This window comes from Macaca fascicularis, chromosome 13 (genome assembly GCF_037993035.2).
Source record: "Macaca fascicularis isolate 582-1 chromosome 13, T2T-MFA8v1.1".
Taxonomy (NCBI): domain Eukaryota; kingdom Metazoa; phylum Chordata; class Mammalia; order Primates; family Cercopithecidae; genus Macaca; species Macaca fascicularis.
Window position 1 is genome coordinate 52841510 of NC_088387.1, and position 19588 is coordinate 52861097.

General features: G+C 40.4%; 1 protein-coding gene and 1 long non-coding RNA gene across 2 annotated transcripts in view; one reads left to right on the forward strand and one right to left on the reverse strand.

The window, feature by feature from the left end:
- Positions 1–19588, reverse strand: part of ANTXR1 (ANTXR cell adhesion molecule 1) — a 238011-nt gene that overhangs the window by 133670 nt on the left and 84753 nt on the right. Inside the window, exon 10 of the mRNA XM_045369174.2 lies at positions 14496–14594. Within this exon, the coding sequence (XP_045225109.1) occupies positions 14496–14594 (99 nt within the window). The remainder of the gene's footprint in view (positions 1–14495; positions 14595–19588) is intronic.
- On the forward strand, positions 11876–14634 carry LOC135966811 (uncharacterized). Its single transcript, XR_010580429.1, has 2 exons — positions 11876–11915; positions 14383–14634. It is a non-coding gene; the product is annotated as an uncharacterized lncRNA (long non-coding RNA).

Below are 19588 nucleotides of genomic sequence, written 5' to 3' on the forward strand. Positions count from 1 at the left end.
GTCTCCACACCTTTAAAATAGACTACATGGATGTATGGTTTAAAATCAGAGGGATTAAACATTAAAATGTTCAAAATGCCTGATTGCTTAATTATATCATTCTACCAAATTAACAACTTTGTAGATATCAGGAATTAATAGGGAAATGAAAAGCTTTAGTGAATTTGTTTGTGTATATAGATACACACACATATACACATACACATATGTATATACACATGCATGCATGTTGATTTTTTCTAACATCATATACTCATGATCTCGTTTGATGCTTCCACAACCCTCTGAGAGAGATATTATTTACATTTTGAGAACCTGAAAGTCAGAAGGGTTAGTTAATTGAGTTGGTGCTGTACCACTTGTGTCAGAGCCAGAATTCAAACCCAAGTTTTGCTGAAACAGCTTGCCCAAGGTAAGCCCAGCTAGTCTTATAATGTAGCTGGAAGCACACCAGGAGCTGAGGCTCTTCATATTGACAACTCTGGAGGCACATGGCCAGATCTTCAATGGGCAAGGCTGGATACCAACAGGAGCTTGCCTTCCAGGAGAGGGGGCTAGGGATGAAGAGCTTGATGAAAAGGTTCAGGTGTCTTTTCAGAGGCCTTGATCATGCCAACTAGCATGAAGCCAAGCTCTGGAACCATACACTCATAAGTGTATATTTACAGGTGTAGACCTTGGAACAATGTAATCCTTTTCAGACTGGCAAAGAAGAAAGTTTCCAGAATTCTTCCCTGTAGTTTGGTGGCTGTCTAATGGATTTGGGATAAAACCAGGGTTGAAATTCATTAGCCAGTTCAAACACCAATCAGAGCAAATCCTTTTATAAGGGCGGATTAAATAATTCAAATACTTTTCAAGTCTTGGCAATCTTTTCTTGTTATAAATATTTATTTCTGGCAAATAGGAAGAGAAAAATAATCCCTATTCTTATGGAGGCAGTGGGAGGGTGTGTTGAAATCCTCCAAAGCTGATGTAAGCCCCAAAGTACAGCTTACATTCCCATAGTGACATTTGCATTAGGTAGTGGGAAAAACAGTGAAGGTTAGGGACTGAAATGAGCTTGCCTTCCTGTTTCTCCTAATGTCCCCTGGGTCTAGGGAGCATTTTCAGGGCATTCCAGAGCCAAATATAACTGTTCAGCACCAATTTATCAGCTAGTTTGGGAATGTGTCTCCAAATGATGGGACAACAGACAGGCTAGAGTTAGGCTGAATATTTCTACCTCCTCACTGCCTCCAAAAGTAACCAGCTTGAAAAAAGTTAGACTTGTAAAATATTGTGCAAAAATCTGAATACAATTATATTCAGCAGGACTCCAAGTTGGTGAAATTCAAAGAATCTGGGCTGAGCTTTCTGGAGCTCCAGACAGAATGGAGGTGACTGATTGCTCAACTGGGGCTGCCTCATCGATAATTCACAAATGTGTGTGTGTGGGGGGGTCTTATTACAAAGCAAAATGGGACCCATTGCTGAGAGCAGAAAGAAGTGTACCATGTATCAGGCCTGGGGCTAGAAGGTTTTCAGAGATGAGTGAGATAACAAGCTTTTGATAGAAAACATTAAACTCTAGACGAAGAGATTTTGAAACTGGAGAGAATGGCTTTTACTAGGAAAGGCTGAACAGTGGTTGTGAAGTCAAGGAGAAATGAGAAGATTCAAAACCGAATGGGAAGGGATGGCAGTGAAATGTAGGTTGGTTGGGCCAAGTTGGGAGACATCCTCAGAGCGAGTATAGCCACTGTAATGTCCTCTTATCTTGGGCTAAAGCCAGAGGGATGCCTATAAAGTGGCAGAACCAAGCTGGCCACCATCCTTTTCCTTAGACATGGCCCATACCCTCGCTCACACCTCACCTTTTCCCTGACCTGGGATTGTTACAGGGTTTCCTTAGAAGCCCTCCCTGGCTAGTTGCCATGAGATCAGGGGATGGGCTTGGCCAACAGGTTCCAGGTAAGTTTCCTGGGTCTGTAGCTATTTTACCAGTTCCTATATGCTATAGGTACCCAGGACATGTCTTTTGATTTTCCATTCTGTTCTCTGGGGAAGGCTGGAGTAGAATGGAGAACATTAAGAGCCTGAACTCTGGAGACCCAACAAGCCCTGCCACTAACTGGCTATGTCACCATGGGCAAGGTTTTTCACTCTGTTCGTAACTCAAAATTGTCATCTACAAGATAGGAGTAATACTTCATAGGCTGTTGTAAATTTTAATGAGATGATATCATTTAATGCTTAGCACTTAATAAACACTCAACATATAACTGTCATTGCTAAGGTGGGGCACTGTTGGGGTCATTGACTGAGGTACCTGCAAAACACAAGGTGTGAATATGTGTGCAAACTGAGTGAGTCTTGCAACCTGTCTATTAGGTTGTGTCAGGGCTTTACAATATTGGTGTGACAAGAAGCAAGTTATTTATCTAAATAGGATCTTTGGACACGAATATAGTACAGTGTTCTCAAATAGGGGTTGATTTTGCCCCTCAAGGGGCAACTTGCAGTGCCTGAGCAGTTTTGGTTACTGCAACTGGGGGAGGAATGCTATTGGCATCTAGTGGGTAGAGACCAGGGATGGTGCTGAACATCCTCCAATGCACAGGACGGGCCCCTCCCTACTCCCCAACTATAAATTATCCAGCCCAAAATGTCAGTAGTGTTGAGGTTGGAAAACCTGGCGTAATGTCTACCATGGCTTTATATGCTTCTTTAGCCCACTGTAGAGGGGCCTACAGATATAACTGTGTAGTTCACAGCCCGCAGGGTACTGGTGTAATGCCCAGAAAAGTTTAGAGGTGTTATACGGTGATGGGTAGAAGAGAGAGGAGGTAACAGCTAGAGAGGCATTGGAAGACAAGTCCTGGTTGGAGTAAGAGAATGTCTCTTGATAAAGCCCTCCATGCAGGCTTGAACGGGTCCAAGTTTTCTTAGGGGTAGATGGAATTGCATCTGAGCCACTCTGCCTGGTGGAGCTTTCTAATGTAAATGGGACATTCCAGCAACGGGCCTTATATTGCTGCCAAGGCTCTGACATGACATGGATGGGAGGGCTGTAGAGTCAGAATACCTTACATACAAATACCAATACAGGACTCAGAGCTGCGGGCAGTCTTGGAAGGAAATGAAGTGGGTTATTATTGTTACTGTGTTCACGAGGATCAAGATTACATCATGGCCCCAGAAGGAGAGGAAGTAAAAGGTGAGGCACCATGAGTCCATTCCCAGACGAGTGCAGGCCCGGGATCTAGCAGCCCTGCAGATCTCTGGATCGTCTTTTGGGCTACACACCCCAAGTTCTGCACAAGGTTGTGACCTCACAGCTCTGGGAACACACCAGCATTGAGAACTGTTTGTCAGCACAGCTGGTCTGCCTTCTCAGGATGTAAATTATTATCTACCCATATGTGTTGTTATTTGTATTAATTACAAAGTAATACATATTAGTATAAAAGCCTGGGAAATACAGAGAAGTATATAAAAAAGAAATTAAAATCCTTGATTATTCCAATTTCCATTGGTAAAATTAATGTCTTGGGGAATACTGTTTCAGAATTTTTCCATGCATAGTACTTTTAACATAATTGAGATTACACATCATTCTGTGGCATTTGGCATTTGTCTCTATCTGAAGTTAACAGGGTAGTTTTAGGTAGTGTGAGGAAATGAAATGAAGCTAATGGGGTTCAGGGTTCTTGCAAAGAATTTTCTCCTCTCAATAAATCCACACCCAAAACAAATCTTGACTGTTGACATTTATAGAACTTACAAATTATCTTCTAAGCGAAGCATCAGCTTTTTAAGATTTTATAATCCTGAGGTCAGAATAACTGCAGCACTTAAAACAGCTACAATTTGCTAAGAATACAAATGTTAGAAAAGCTTTGTTTTCACTCGGTAGAGGATAATTCAGGATTCAGGCACAAGGTATGTGTCTCTGACACACGAACCCTTGTGGCTGTATACAAATTTGGAATAATTTTACCTTTGGAATTGGAACTGAGTGGCAAGTCTACCAAAATGGCTAAAGCCTTCCACACACTCATGGCCACAGGTTCTGGCAAATGCTGACTGCTCTTAAAGGACACAAATTTACAGAGAAAGTCAGAGGAGAGGTGGGAAGGAGACCTTGGGCACACACCTGGGCCACTAAGGTGCTGTGGGATGCATGCTGGCTGCCAGAATTGAACTGCATGGGGGACAGAGCCACCAGGAGCACTTTCTTCCTTTCCCTCGGCAATACCCAACTTCCGTCAATGGATGTCGAACAAATATTTTAAAAATATCAGTTTGAAGGGACACAGACTACTAGCCTGCCTGGGGTTCCAGGAGTATGGCCTGTCTCTGAGTTAATCACTTTCTCTTCCATCATCCTGCTGAAATGGCAAAGGAGCAGTATTGCAATGGGGAGAGGCAGCATCCACCTGCTGGTCACCTTACATGAAAGCTGAGCCATGGGGTGCAGAAATGGAGGGGGATGCCAACTTTCCCCCACAGGACAGCAGGACTAGGGGGAAGGTGGGTTTCAGAGAAGTTCACAAGCAAATCTCTCCCAGCCATGCATACAACAAATGCAGCGCATGCCTGGAGTCCTCGTGGAACTCATGATTTTCACCTGGGGTCAATTTCAAACTTGGTAGAACAGGGGAAACATCCAGGCTGACTGTCCACCAGGGACTGGTGCAGCTAACTTTGAACTGTGTCAACTCGCCCCCAGAATAAGCTCTTTTACTCCCAACTGAAAACCCTGCCACCTAGTTACCTCTAGTGACAACTTCCCTTTTGTCCCCCAGTCATTCTAGATTTTGGCAGTACATTTCAATGTATCTGCATTTTTCTAGGACTGAAAGATGGGAACATCCACTAACACAGTCTCTGCAGGAGCCACTTCAAAAATCAGTGGGCAAAAACCAGAGCTCTCTCTGAAAGAGGGCCAAAGGGGAAACACCACCAGATACACAAAATGCTCCTGAAGTTCGAGAAAAAGGGCCACTCGGGGAATGAGGAGAGGTGCCTTACCTGTGGTCACACAGCCAGCTGCAGACACTGACCTCTAATGCCTGGGGTTCTTCCTACCCTGGTCTGGGGCTTTTTCTCTTGATCTACGTTCAAGTCTTGACTTCTCTACTAATGTGCCCTGTGACCTTGGGCAAGCAGTTAAATCTCTCTGAGCTGCGATTATCTGTCTGCAAAATGAGGGGGATCTGTTGAAATCAGCATCTCTGAATCAGGCACACATCTGTCACCTGGGCATTTGGAGTCAGTGAACCCAGGGATCTTTGGGGATCTGTGTCTTGGAAGCAATGCAGAGAAGCAGTCTAAAGCCTTTGGAGTCTGACTGCCCAGGTTCAAGTCCTTTCCACCCCTGCCATCTGCATGAAATTGGGCACTCAATCTCTCTGAGTTCGTCAGCAAGATGGGGATTCAAATAACTCCTCCCTCATTGGGCTGCGGTGATGATGAAATGAGATAATACAGGAGGGTGCCTGGCCCAGCACCAGGTGCAGAGTAGGTACTCAACAGTCAGTAGCTGCTATCACTTGGAGGAAGCTCCCTGGTGATTCTGATGGGCATCCCCATGAAGAACATGAGACTATACGCTGCTTTACGTCTCTTCATTCTGAGTTGCACAAATAGCATTTCATCACCTTCACATGATATCAAATCCCTAGGGATGTATCGAGATTGTGTTAAGTACCTTTGACCAATATATGGCAAGACTAACCCATGACAAAGGAAACAATAGGCTTTTGTTTGGGAAGTTTATGTTCTCCTGCCCTCGATCCTCCCTCCCCATCTGCACTTTAATGATCTCCTTAAGGCGCCCACAGCAGCCCTGCAGCCCAGGTGTTTTCTAAGATGAAGTACAGTTTCTGGAAAATTGGGCAGGTTTTTGAAAACAACCCCCTCTGGAACATCTACGTTTGAAGGAGTGTTGTCTCTCTTCCCCCTAGGAAGTTGAGCCCCCTCTTCGGAACTCCTAGAACTGCCTTCCTGACTGATGTTCAGTTTGGGGAAATACGTTCAAATGGGACAGAGCTTTATCCTTTGAGAGTGTGCAAAAGTAAACCAGAGCCATGCCTGGTGAATAGGATGGAAGATCAAGTTGAGAAATAAAATTTTGCATCAAAAAATAAAGTATGCCTATAATATCATGAATCTGATTTCTCACATGGCCTATAAACTCAATTTTAGTGAGTTTGTTAGAAATCAGTTTCTTTTGTTTATAGTCATACCTCATGCGTCTCCATGCAACACCAGCATAGTCTAGCTTGTTTTTCATTATTGCATTAGTGAAACGTCCATTTTTAATTTACAGTGCATAAAATGGATCACTTCTCAGCTCATACTCCAGTGTCTCCTTTTTAGCATTTGAATCTCTCTGAAAGTGGATCTCCAGTTGAAAGTGTATCTTTTCTTGGCATAGTACACTGAATACTAAAGGAGGAAAAAGTGCAGCCAGAGTAAATACAGTTTGTGTGAAGATTTCCAAGATATTTTCTTGTCCAGCAGAGTTCAGCCTGGTGACTGAGGAACTAACCAAATGTTAAACTTAAGATGTATTCTAGACCTCAATAATTAGCAAGAATTTAAAAATTAAGTTTTAAATCAATTTTGTGGATTTTTTTCTCATTATGTCAGGGACATATGATCCTAGATAACTCAGAAAACACAGATAGATGGAAAGAAGAAAGTAAAAATTAATAGTGGTCTCATTCAGAGGTGACGGCTGTTGACATTTTGATGTATATCTTTCCAGTCTCTGCATATAAATATGTGTGTTTAAAAAACAAAAATAGTATTAGTGTATTGTTCTGTAACTTATTTTCAACACAGAATGCTATATTATTAACATTCCCCATTCCCTGCATTAGTAATTATTCTTCTACAACACTGTTTAATTATTTAGGGGTGAAGTATAACTTATGTAACAGATTACCTATTGTCAGACATTTAGGTTTTTCTTTTTAGATGTTTTTCTTTTAGACGTTTTTCTTTTCCCTCTCTCCCTCATTCCCTTGGTTCTTTCCAGTTTTTCTTTTGCTATTAGAAGCAATATTGTGATGAATATCCTTATGGCCAAGTCTTTGTAAACATTCCCAGTCACCTCCTTTTGATGAAGCTGAAATTGAAATTCTGGGTCAAAAATGTATAAAAGCAGTTGATTTATTTAAAAAATTGTCTTCCTAATGATTTAATGGTCTCTCACTGATGATGAATGAAAACACCTGTTTTCCTACAGGTTTCCAAGACTGAGCATTGCAGTTTTGTTAATCTTTGTCAATCTCACAAAGTAAAAATGGCAATTAATTCTTTCAATTTGCATTTTCTTGGTTATATGAAACATTTTCTACATGCTTATGAATCATTATTTTCTTAAAAATTTCCTTTGCATATCTTTTACTGACTGATGTATTCACCTTTTTTTTTTAAACTGATTTTAAGAATTGTCTTTATACTAAGTTTATTGACCCTGTGTTTGTTATATATCCTATTTTTCCAATTTTGTTTCCCATTTCTTTTATTGTAGTAGGGTTTAACAAGAGAATTTTAAAGTATGTGCTCAAACATTCAAATTTTTCTTTCATGGTATGCTCCTTCATGTTTAAAACATTCTTCCCAACTGGAAGATTATATAAATTTTTTTGTTTCCTTCTAGAATTTTTACAACTTCATGTCCCATTAAAATTTTTCCTTCGTCTGGAATTTGTTTGAATGAAAGGTATGAGATTAAAAATGAAGTTAATTGTTTTTCCAAGGGGTTAGCCGGTTGTCTCAATGTCATTTTTTGAATAATCCACTCTTTCCCTATAGATTCGAAAGGCTGCCTTATTTTATACTAAATTCACCTAAGTGTTTGGTTCTGTTTATGGGCTTTGTTCCAATGCTCAGTTCGCCTATTGTGGTGTGATCTTACATTGTTCCAATTACTGCAGCCTTTTTATACATCTTAAAATTGGCTAGGGCAAGTTTCCACATTTTTCTTGGCTATTCTTGTGTGTTTATTCTTCCTTATAAACTTCAGAATTATTTTGTTAACTTAAAAAGTCCCATTGGAATTTTCATTTGGATTGTAATAAAAGTAGATATTAATATGAAGACAATTGATATCTTTACAATACCCAGTTACTGCTCCATTTAATAACAGTGATGATAATACAGTAATACCAGCAGCCAACACTGACTGACTGACTCTTAACTGTGCATCAGACCCCATTCTAAGCCCCGCCTGCCACATTTAAACCTCATAACAATCCAAGACATAGTATGGCTATTATCGCCATACTCATTTTACAGAGAGAGAAACTGAGGCATGGAAATGTTAAATAAGATGTCACAGTCGCACAGCTAGATATGACAGAGCCAGGACTCTTTTTCCCTGGTGGTCTGGCTCCAGAGCTTGTAACTATGCCATCAGTCTATGGCTTTCTAACTCTTCACACTTTCTTTATATCCCTCAGAAAGTTTTGTGACTTTCATCATATACGTCTTTACAAATTTGATTAAATTAGTTCTTGTTACATTTTATTTGTCTGCCCATCAATGATAGACTGGATAAAGAAAATGTGGTACATATACAGTATGGAATACTATGCAGCCATGAAAAAGAATGAGATAATGTCCTTTGCAGGAACATAGTTGGAGCTAGAGGCCATTATCCTTAGCAAACTAACGCAGGAACAGAAAACCAAATACTGCATGCTCTCACTTGTAAGTGGGAGCTAACTGACGAGAACACATGGACACAGAAGGGAATAACACACACTGGGGCCTACTAGAGGGTGGAGGGTGGGAGGAGAGAGGATCAGGAAAAGTAACTAAAATGGGTACTAGGCTTAATACCTGGGTGATGAAACAATCTGTACAACAGATCTCCATGACACAAGTTTACTTATGTAACAAACCTGCACTTGTACTGCTGAACTTAAAATGAAAGTTAAATAAATTAAAAAATTTATTTGTTGTTGCTATATTTTTCTTGTGATGTTTTCTAATTGTCATTGCTGAACACTAGCAAAGCTACTGATTGTTATAAGCAACGTATTTATTTTGAAGTCATCCAACTTAATTACCCTCTCGGTAGCCTAGTAGTTCGGTTCACTCTCTAGTTTTCCAGGAAGACACAAGCATTATTTTAGAGCAATGACGTTTGGCTGCTTTGCCTGTATTATATCTATCATCAGATTTCTGGTGTTGTTATAATGTTCATAGCATTGTCTAATATGGTAGTCACCAGCCACATGTGGCTATTTGCATTTAAGTTAATAAAAATTAAATGAAATTACTAATTCAGTTCCTCAGTTGCACTAGCCACATATCAAATGCCCAGCAGCCACATGGGGCTTGTGGCTACCATCTTAGAACATTTCCATCATTATAGAAAGTTCTATTGGACAGTGCTGCTAGAACTTTCAGATCAATATTAGATAATGGTGGTGAAATGGATTGTTCCGCTTTTTTCTTCTGAACTTTAACGTGAATTCCTCTACATAGTGATTTTTTTATTAGAATGATATTGAGTTTTGAATTCAAATATGCAGATACATTTTTATGTTAAAGGAGTCTTATCCTATTCGTAGTTCACTAGAAATATTTTTTTAAAAAAATTAGGAACAGATAATGAATTTTAATATCTTCCTGGCATCAGTAACTTTTGCTGTATGAGAAACAAATTCCCCCTCTGTCTTCAAAATTGTCTTAGCTATCTTGGTCCTTTTTAAATACATTGCTGGATTTTGTTTGCCAATATTTGATTTAGATGTTTGTCATTAGTGAGCTTGATCTCAAATATTCTCTACTTTTAGTGTCTGTGTCCAGTTTTTTTTTTTTAACCAAGATTATGTTATTATCATAGAATGAATTTATATGCTTTTTCTTGGCTGGGTGTGGTGGCCCACACTTGTAATTCCAGCATTTTGGGAGGCTGAGGTGGGTGGATAGCTTGAGCCCAGGAGTTCAAGACCAGCCTAGGCAACATGGTGAAACCCCATCCCTACAAAAAATACAAAAATTAGCCAGGTGTGGTGGCTCACATCTGTGGTCCCAGCTACTCAGGAAGCTAAGGTGGGAGGACTGCTTGAGCCCGCGAGGCAGAGGTTACAGTGAGCAGAGATTGTGCCGCTGCACTCCAGCCTGGGCGACAGAGCCAGACCCTGTCTCAAAAAACAAAACCAAACAAAACATTTTCTTTATTTCTTTCCTCTGGAAAAGTACATATGTGATATGGGTCATTTGTCCCTTAAAACTTGGTAAAACTCAGGTGAAAAAAATCTGGATTTGGTGCTTTGATTGGGGGACGGGATGAAACTTCCTCAAATTCCCTTCTCGTTCATATAGTTCATGTTCATCTGTGTCTAATTACACTGTTTAGTCCATCCATGAAGTTTTATTTCAGTGAATCAACTTTTTCAAAACTAGAATTTACACTCAGTTCTTCTGCAAATCTGCTTTTGATGAGTATTCTTTCCCCTACATCTGTTTGATCTCTTTATACATTTTAAACACGTTTATTTTCCATTCTCTTTCAAATTTGCTCTCTGATCCTCCCTTTGTGCTTGTTCTGTTTGTTTCATTCATCTTGACATGATTTGTCATTGTGTGCCATCAGCCCACCTTTAGGGGGTTGTTTGCTGCAGGCATGCTGTGGGTGTGGGCCATGTGGAAGCCTTCCACAGGGTCAAGCTCCATGGCCTCTGTAGGGCCACAGAGATCAGGAAGGTCATGGACCTATTCTGGGGCTAGTTTCTTGATTTGGTGCTTCTGTATCACATGGGGGGTGTAACATCATTACACCTGTGGATTTGCATCCCCTGCCTGCTTCCTTGCCCAATTAAATGCTTGGTGTAGCCTGCTGGAGCTTGATTTCTGCAGGGGGCTCTGCTTTTGTGTGATGCCTTGGCACAGACCTGAGATCTGGTGTCCGTATCTGCATCAGCATCGGGATCACAGCCTGCAGCCTGGCCTGGAGCCCCTGTGACTTTGTTTCTTAACTTGGGTTTTTATTCCCATTTCGTTTCCTGTACTTGGAGATTCCCACTTCTTTCCTTTGAGTGAGGCCACACGATATAATTTGAAAAATCATATTTTATCCAGAATTTTGGATCTGTTTTGTTGACCACAAATCTAGAAACTGTCTTCGATTTCTAAGTGGTTGATTTTTTAAGCAAATGCAAGGAAATTGGGAGAGAAGCATGTATTAACCTATTTTCTGGTTATGCTTATCATCTAAGAATGTGTCTAAACAATTTCTACTTTTGGCATTAATCTACTGGTATTTTTATTCATGTCTTAGAATGATCAATTTGCAAAGTTGTTCACAGTCATTTAAAAAAGTATTATATGCCCTATATCTTTAGTGCATAAAGATACATGCTCCAGATCTTTAATTTTTAAATTAAGTTCTAAGACTTGAAAAATCATATTAATATCTCCCACTATCCACATAATTTTAAATTTGTTCTTTTGACAGATTTTGCTTCACATAGCTTGCTATTGCATTATTTGCTGAAAACCCTGAGGTTGGCCTCATGTTTGAAGTGGCTAGAGTCACACAGCCTTAGCTTCATTATTGGGCCTTCAATTAAGTCTTTCTCATTAACAATATCACTTATGTTCTCTTTTTGTCACAAAATTCAATGCTGCACTTAGGAAAAAGAATCTCGAAAAAAGAAATATGTGATATAAAAATAAGAACAGATAACATTTTAAAACTTGGGGTATAGAGGTGGGGAAGGAAAATGGGAAAGGTAAAGGAATCTAAGTGTATTTTATTTTATAGGGAGGAATCAGTGGAAACTATGACATTTATAAAGTTGACAGAAAAATGTAAATGTAAATGTGCTGCATTTTAAAATTTGCTCATCTTTTCTTCCTCCACAGGTTCTTGTTCATAGTATTTTCTGCATGGAAATGAACAGGTGAATTACTAACTAAAGGCCAAGTGTTTTCCTCAAACGCTATTTTTCCCCTTAGAATATTTTTAATAGCTGTATGCTTGAGTTTTTGGGTGTTGCTTACAGCACAGAATATGATCAAATCACTGCCTTCATTTTCTCCAAACTGTTGGCATTGTGCTAAAGGCACGGGTTTGTGATTTAAGCCAAATCCCTACCCCAACAACCTCTATTTCTTTTTGAATATGAATGAGGTGACAAGCCTGTGCGTATGTTTGCAACTATATATTAGGAAAGGAAGAAAGGAGAGAGAGGATGGACTGGTTTCCCAAGAAAGAAATACAATTTCACAGAGAAGTTGGAAAATAGGCCTTCGAGTACTCACTTTACAAATCCATAGTGAATTTGCATTTCATCTTCTTCCTGTTACTATTTAGATGGGGTCTCACTCTGTCACCGAGGCTGGAGTATAGTGGCATGATCTCAGTTCACTGCAACCTCTGCCTCTTGGCCTCAAGTGATCCTCCAGCCTCAGGCTCCTGAGTAGCTGGGGACCATAGGTGTGCACCACCACACCCAGTTAATTTTTTGTATTTTTGGTAGAGACAAGGTTTCACCATGTTGCCCAGGCTGGTCTCGAACTCCTGAGCTCAGGCCATACACCCACCTCAGCCTCCCAAAGTGCTGGGATTACAGGCATAAGCCACCGTGCCTGGCCTCATCTTATTTAATACAGCATCTTGTGTAACCTTTGAGCAACAGCACATAGCGTAGATTCTCTCTCTCCCCAGCCCACTTCCATGTATCTTCAGAGAGCTTGGGCCTGAAAGCCCGCTTGTCTGGGAAGTCTTCTTTGGAAGGTATTGATGTCCTTGAGTTAAACCCTCAGGAGTTTCTGATGTTAGACTTGGGATTTTGGTTAAAGAGAGAGAAAAGGGGGACTTAAGTGACATCGCAATTGAAAGGGAGAGAAAAGAACTCTGCTGGGGATGCATGTCCAACTTTCACACTGTGACTACTCAGGGATATTTCAGAATGTTTTCAAATAGCACGTACTTTTTGGATCTGTGAGAGCATTTCCAAACATTAAGAAAACTAACTGAATGTTTCCAATGTTTGGAATTACTCCAAGGCCAGGAATTCCAGATGTTTGTGAGGACGCCACAGCATGTGTCTGTTTAACTACTAAAGTGGATTTTATGATGTCAAGAAGGAAATATCCACACCCCTTCAATTCTTCTTCTTTAAAAACAAGATAACCTCCTTCAAAAGGCTATCAGGAGCCAGGCGCGGTGGCTCACACCTGTAATCCCAGCACTTTGGGAGGCCAAGGCGGGTGGATCAACTGAGGTCAGGAGTTCGAGACCAGCCTGGCCAACATGATGAACCCCGTCTCTACTAAAAATAAAAAAAAAATTAGCTGGGTGTAGTGGTGCACACCTGTAATCCTAGCTACTTGGGAGGCTGAGGCAGGAGAATCACTTGAACTTGGGAGGCGGAGGTTGCAGCGAGCTGAGATTGTGCCATTGCACTCCAGCCTGGGCAACAAAAGCAAAATCAGACTCCAAAAACAAACAAACAAACAAACAAAAACAAAAAACACACAAAAACGGCTATCAGGAGGAGAAAACTAGTGTGAGTGATTAGTCAACAAATGTGTGTCCTCCTCTCCTCCTTGCTCTTTCTACCTCTCAGGGCTGTTGTAGCAAAAAGATGTGAAGCATTTAGAAGGTACATAGCATTACAGAAAATGCAACATATTACGATGGTTATCACTACAGATGTGGAATAAATAATTATCTGTGTGAGGGATGCCAGATCCAAATCATAACCAGTGCTTCTGGCATCTGTCCCTCATATAATCATCTTCCCCATCTCTCCTGGTCAGCCACATGAATCACACACATCTTTAAATTAGGAACTTGACTGCTACAAATGTCTTGTGAAGAAGCCAATGTTATGATAATTCATTTTTTCTCATGAAATGCACTTAGTTTTACTTCCATATTCCTGTATTTCATGTAAGATATTCACCATGATGAGAGTTTCTTGGCTACTCCACACAAGAACCATCCAGATTGAAAAAAGCTGCACAATCTACATGTGCAAGCCTAATGGTTTGGTTTTCGGTTTATTCCAGATTAATGCATTTAGACCATCCCTTTTTCACACTTACCCTTAAAAGTCCCAATACTTTGTTAAGATGCCTCACATTTCTCCAGCCCTAATTAACCATCACCAGCACTGCCACCTGAGAGTGAGCCACTTGGTAGATGGCAGGGGACAAGGAAACCAGTGTCCCGCTGCTTCCCGAGGGCTGCTGCAGGGCTGGGACTTGTGGCTCTGTGTTTTGTGGAGGACGGGGGCTCAAGTCCAGCCTTGCTCTGCTTACCAAGCTGGATGCCCATGGGACTGTGCCCACCCAGGGGGTGCCTTTTCTGACTGGAACCACTGTAGGGGCTCACTATGCCCTTGCTACGGGTCTTTCTAGCAAAGAAGACTCTTTTCTGCTGGTTTCATGTCTGTGGCCTTGCTGGAAGCAGGGCTGGGAATTCCCTTCTCTGAAGTCAGTTGAAGAAACCCATGGACTCTGCAAGGACTTACTGAGTGTGACCGAGTCATTGATCTTGAAGCTGCAGAGGACCCTGTCCACGTTGCGGGCATGTCGGAAGCCATTTCCTCTCACGACAACTTGAAATGACTCTGAAATAAAGAATAATGACAAGACTCGTTACTTGACCAATATCTGCCCTGATTTATAGCATTTGTTCACTATTTCACCAGGCTTAAAATATTCAAAAATTAATTTAGGTTGAAAACCAAAAGCAACCAGATGGGTTCCTTTCACAACTTACCAGTACATCCTCACTAGGTGTCCCGAGGAGGGCCTATCACTTCTTATTTGAATTCCCACCCTTTTATCTTTGGGCTTACCGGTCCTCCTAACCCGAAAGCCTTCCTCCCTCCTCTCTGTCCATTCAAATCTTAGCCAATATTCAAGTCCAGGCAGTTTGAAAATCTGTAATCTCTGTAGCCAGAGGGAGCCACAGGGGAGGGGCCCTCCACTTCCTCTTTAGTCAACTCACCTCCTCTGTGTCTGTTTTACACATTGTACTCCTCTGAAAGGATTTCTTAAGAGCCCACAGTGCCTACATTTTAGAAAGTCACTGCCTTAGGGCATTCACAACTTGTCCTGAACAGTGTAGGATTGTCATTACGTATGGTCTGGTGTTTTTTTCTTGTCTTTTCTCCCCCAGCTGGAAAAACATTCGTTTAAGTCAGGAGTTGTTTGATACCACTATGGCACTCCTATCTCTGCTGGGCACACAGTAGCACTACATAGGCTAGGTAGGAATGATTGTACTTAGGAATGAATCACAGTCTTGCTTAGCAGCGCTCAGTTGCCAAGTACTACCTACTTGAATTGATATCAGCCCCTCAGTGTAGTACTCATTTGTCTCTGCATAGAAGAGATCATATATCTTGCTAGCCTGCATATTAATTTCTCATTAGCATAACGTATGTTTGATTAATACACATGAATAAAATCGTCATTAAGTAAAAACAACTATCTTTTACAATAGTCCTAACATGGAAAAAACCAATAATTAGTTGGCTAAATGTTTGGGAATATTTGCTTAAGTTTGTTGGTATCTAATGGTCAGTGTTCCACTTTTTTCCCTTTTATCAATCATCCTTTTGTATCTACAAATTGGGGATTGGGATAATGCTATGTGGAATATCACAAGAGAAATAGACTAAAGGTCAGAGGAAAAAATGCAGCGTTTGTGAATGTGGATCTTAAACAGTACATTGCTGTCTAAATGTTGACTTTTTGTTGGAGGAAGAATGAAATTAGAGAATATATATACTAATATGGGACTCTCAAAGTTTAATAAATGTCATGAGTGTATGCCACCTTCATTCCCAGGAAACTGATTTAGAGGTCATGTTTGCCAAGACAATAATAACTAATGCTAATTGCTCCCTCAATGTGAGCCAGGCCCTCTGTGAAATATTGTACATGTCTGAGTCATTTAAACCTCACCACAGCCTGGGGAGGTACAGATGAGAAAACTGATCTTAGTGAAGTTAAGTAATTTGTCCAAGATCCCACAGCTGGTAACTGTCAGAATCAGAACTGGAATCGAGGTCTGTTAGGCACCAAATGCCATGCCCTTAGAACTCAGCCATTCTCTTCTGAACCACCATGCGAAAATGGGGACTCATTGCCTTCTGACAGATGAATCATTTAGGAGTTGAAGTTGTGATTTTTTTTAAAGCTTATTTTATTTTAATTTTAGGCAGGTTTGCTGATTTTGCAGAAAAGTGGAGCAGGCCTGGATGTGAAGCAAGAAACTGAAATTTAAGTAAAAGAATGCAGAGGCACTACATGTGCCACAAGGAGTACAAGTTAGAAAAGAATGCTTTTTAGAAGTAGAAGAGACCTTCACAATAAGGAAATGGAGATTGTGACATTTTGAATGACTTGCCCAGAGTCATGTCATTAGTAAAGCAGAAAAACTGGGACTCGTATCCAAAAGTTAAGGTGATGGGCCTATGGTTTTTCAGGAGCATAAGTCCTATGACTATGAAGGATTTATATATACATGTTGATGCAAATGCACAATTGCTACATTTAGAAAGATGGGCTTAGTAGTTTTCTTTAGATGTCTGTCAGGCATCTGACAGATTCCTCGGTTGGCTCAATAAGCAATTTAGTACGTGTCAAGCATTTGTAGAAGAATCTTGTCTTCTCTTATTTGCTCAGTTAAGCCTATAGAAACCTATTTCTGTGTCCATTTTGAATGCCAGACATACAGACATCTGTCGTTTGACGTTTTTGCTGATTCCAAATATTTTCTGCCTCACTGCTGTGCCTACTTCTCTTGTTTCCTGAAAGATCAGCAGAGGAAAAGAAGACTGTGGAAATGCAGGCCACATGCCAAACTCTATTCTCTAACACCATGTTCTAACATTACCAGTTGAGTTGCTAAATCCTCTATAAAAGAGGCTGCCTGCATGTCTGCTTGGCCCGACCTCAGGGAGTTTAGGAAGAAAGACAGCAGGAATCCATGATGTGGCAATGGTGGAAACCAAACAATTTAACCCCCTAAGCGAGGGCAGAAGATGGAGGCAATGATGCTCTGGGGAGTGCACCCAGGCAGAGGCGAGCTCCCATCCTGCCCGATAGGGTTTCTGTGTTAGTGCACACATTTGGTTACCAGAAGAGCCCAAACATCTGGCCTGACAGCCTGACTAGAATGTCAGCTCTTCACACATAGACGTTATATAACAAAACCCTTTTGAATGAATCTGCCAGTAAGTGAAAACCAGGACACACTAGAAACAGGACACTGATTTAATTCCACTAATCTACAAAGCCCCGAACCCACCTTTCAAAATATGTACAGCTGTGTTTTTAGGCAACTTGTATGTTGGCTTACAGCTCCTATAAGAAGTACCTCAAGATTGCAGGGCTTTAGGGAGGAATTTTCCACCTGAAAATGGTCTTTGATTTAATCTTTTTAGTTATATATCCTTTAAAGTTCCCTTAAGATCTATATTCTTTTGTCACTGTTATTCCCAATTACAATGAAAGCTTCCTGATGGCAGAGGCCAACATTTCTACTTCTTCTGAATGCTGGGCTGTGCCTTAACCCAGGACTGAGTCAGTTTCAGGATGAGCTCACTGAGTGATTGAATAAATAACATATCTTGGCATAGAAAGAGAATAAAGGGGAAGGATAAGGTGGTCATTTATTCAGGTCCCAGCCAGGTCTAATCCTGTTTGTTTTCTGAGGCTTAATAAGGTCCATGAATGAAAAGATGTTCAACATCATTAGTCACATGGAAATACAAACTACAACCATATGGAGATATTACTTCATACTCACTACGATGGCTGAAAAAAAAAGAGATGGACAATAGCATCTGCTGGTGAAGAAATTATAACCCACATACATTTCTGGTGGAAATGTAAAATGCTGTGGCCGCTTTGAAAAATAGTTTGGCAGTTCTTCTACAAAGTTAAACACAGTGACCTTATGTCCCCCAAATTCCAGTCCTAGACATATACCCAAGATAACTGAAAGTTATGTCCACACAAAAACTTATACATTAACGTTCACAGTGGCATTATTAAAAGCAGCCAAAAAATGGAAATAACCTAAATGTTCATCAACTGATGAGTATGGTATTTCTATAAAATGGAATATTATTCAGCCATCACAAGAAATCAAATTCTCATACATGCTATGACATGGATGAAACTTGAAAACATTATGCTAAATAAAAGAAGCTAAATACAAAAGGCCACACATTGCATGACTCCCTTTGTAAGATATGTCCAGATTCGCAAATCTGCAGAGACAGAAAGTAGATTAGTGGCTGCCAGGACCGGAGGGAGGAAGAAATGGGGCAATAACTGCTTAATAGGTATAAGGTTTCTTCTGGAATTAGATAGTTATCATAGTTGTACAACTTTGTGATATATTAAAAACCACTGAATTGTACTTTTTATTTTACCTTTTATTTATTTATTTAGACGCAGTCTCACTCTGTCACCTAGACTGGAGTGCAGTGGCATGATCTTGGCTCACTGCAACCTCTGCCTCCTAAGTTCAAGCTATTCTCCTGCCTCAGCCTCCCGAGTAGCTGGAATTACAAGTGTATGCCACCACACCAGGCTAATTTTTGTATTTTTAGTAGACACGGGGTTTTACCCTGTTGGCCAGGCTGGCCTCAAACTCCTGACCTCAAGTGATCCACCCGCCTCAGCCTCCCAAAATGCTGGGATTACAGGTGTGAGCCACCACTCCTGGCCTGAATTGTACCGTTTAAAAGGGTGATTTTTATAGTAGGTAAAATATAGCTCAATTTAAAAAAAGAAAAAATAAGGTCAGTAAGTAGTTTGATAGACTTATTCCATTCTGTTCTCTCCTTTTATTTCTTTGGTTTCCTTTTTTCTTTTTGGAAATGTGGAACACATAGCTTTGAGATGATCTTAATAAAGATTGCATATCATTCACTCTGTCTGAAAATGAGGTATCTGTATATTCTCCACTTGTTCTGGTCACCCAAGACTTTTGTGCCAAATTATTGTTAGTGATATTTCATCTTGTGAGTCAGTTTGAATTTGCTCTCCTCTTAGATGCTTAATGTGGCATAGAACATCAAAAATAAAATGTAGGGACTGACATATAATGGGTGCTTTCTGATGCCTGAATTGTTCTAGAACTTTTTTCAGTTATAGCTTTTAATTTATAATAACTTTAGTGAGGCATAATTGATATATAATAACTTGCACATAAAGCGTATGATTTGATAAATTTTGACATATGTATACAATCATAAGACAATACCACAGTCAAGACAGTGAGTGTAGCTGTCACCCCCAAAAGTTTCCCTGTGTTGCTTTGTAATCTCTCCTCCCAGCCCTCCCTACCTCCACTCCCACACAACCACTGGTCTGCTCTCTGGAACTGTATATTAGTTTGCATTTTCTGGAATTTTATGTAAATAGGATCATTCAGTAAGTAATTTTCTTGTCTGGCTTCTCTTACTCAGCACAATTATTTTAGGACACATCCACAATTACTTTGAGATTTATACATAGTTTATTGCTTTTTATTGCTGAGTATTAATTAGTCCATCATACAGGTAAACTATAATTTGTTTATCCACCTACCTGTGGA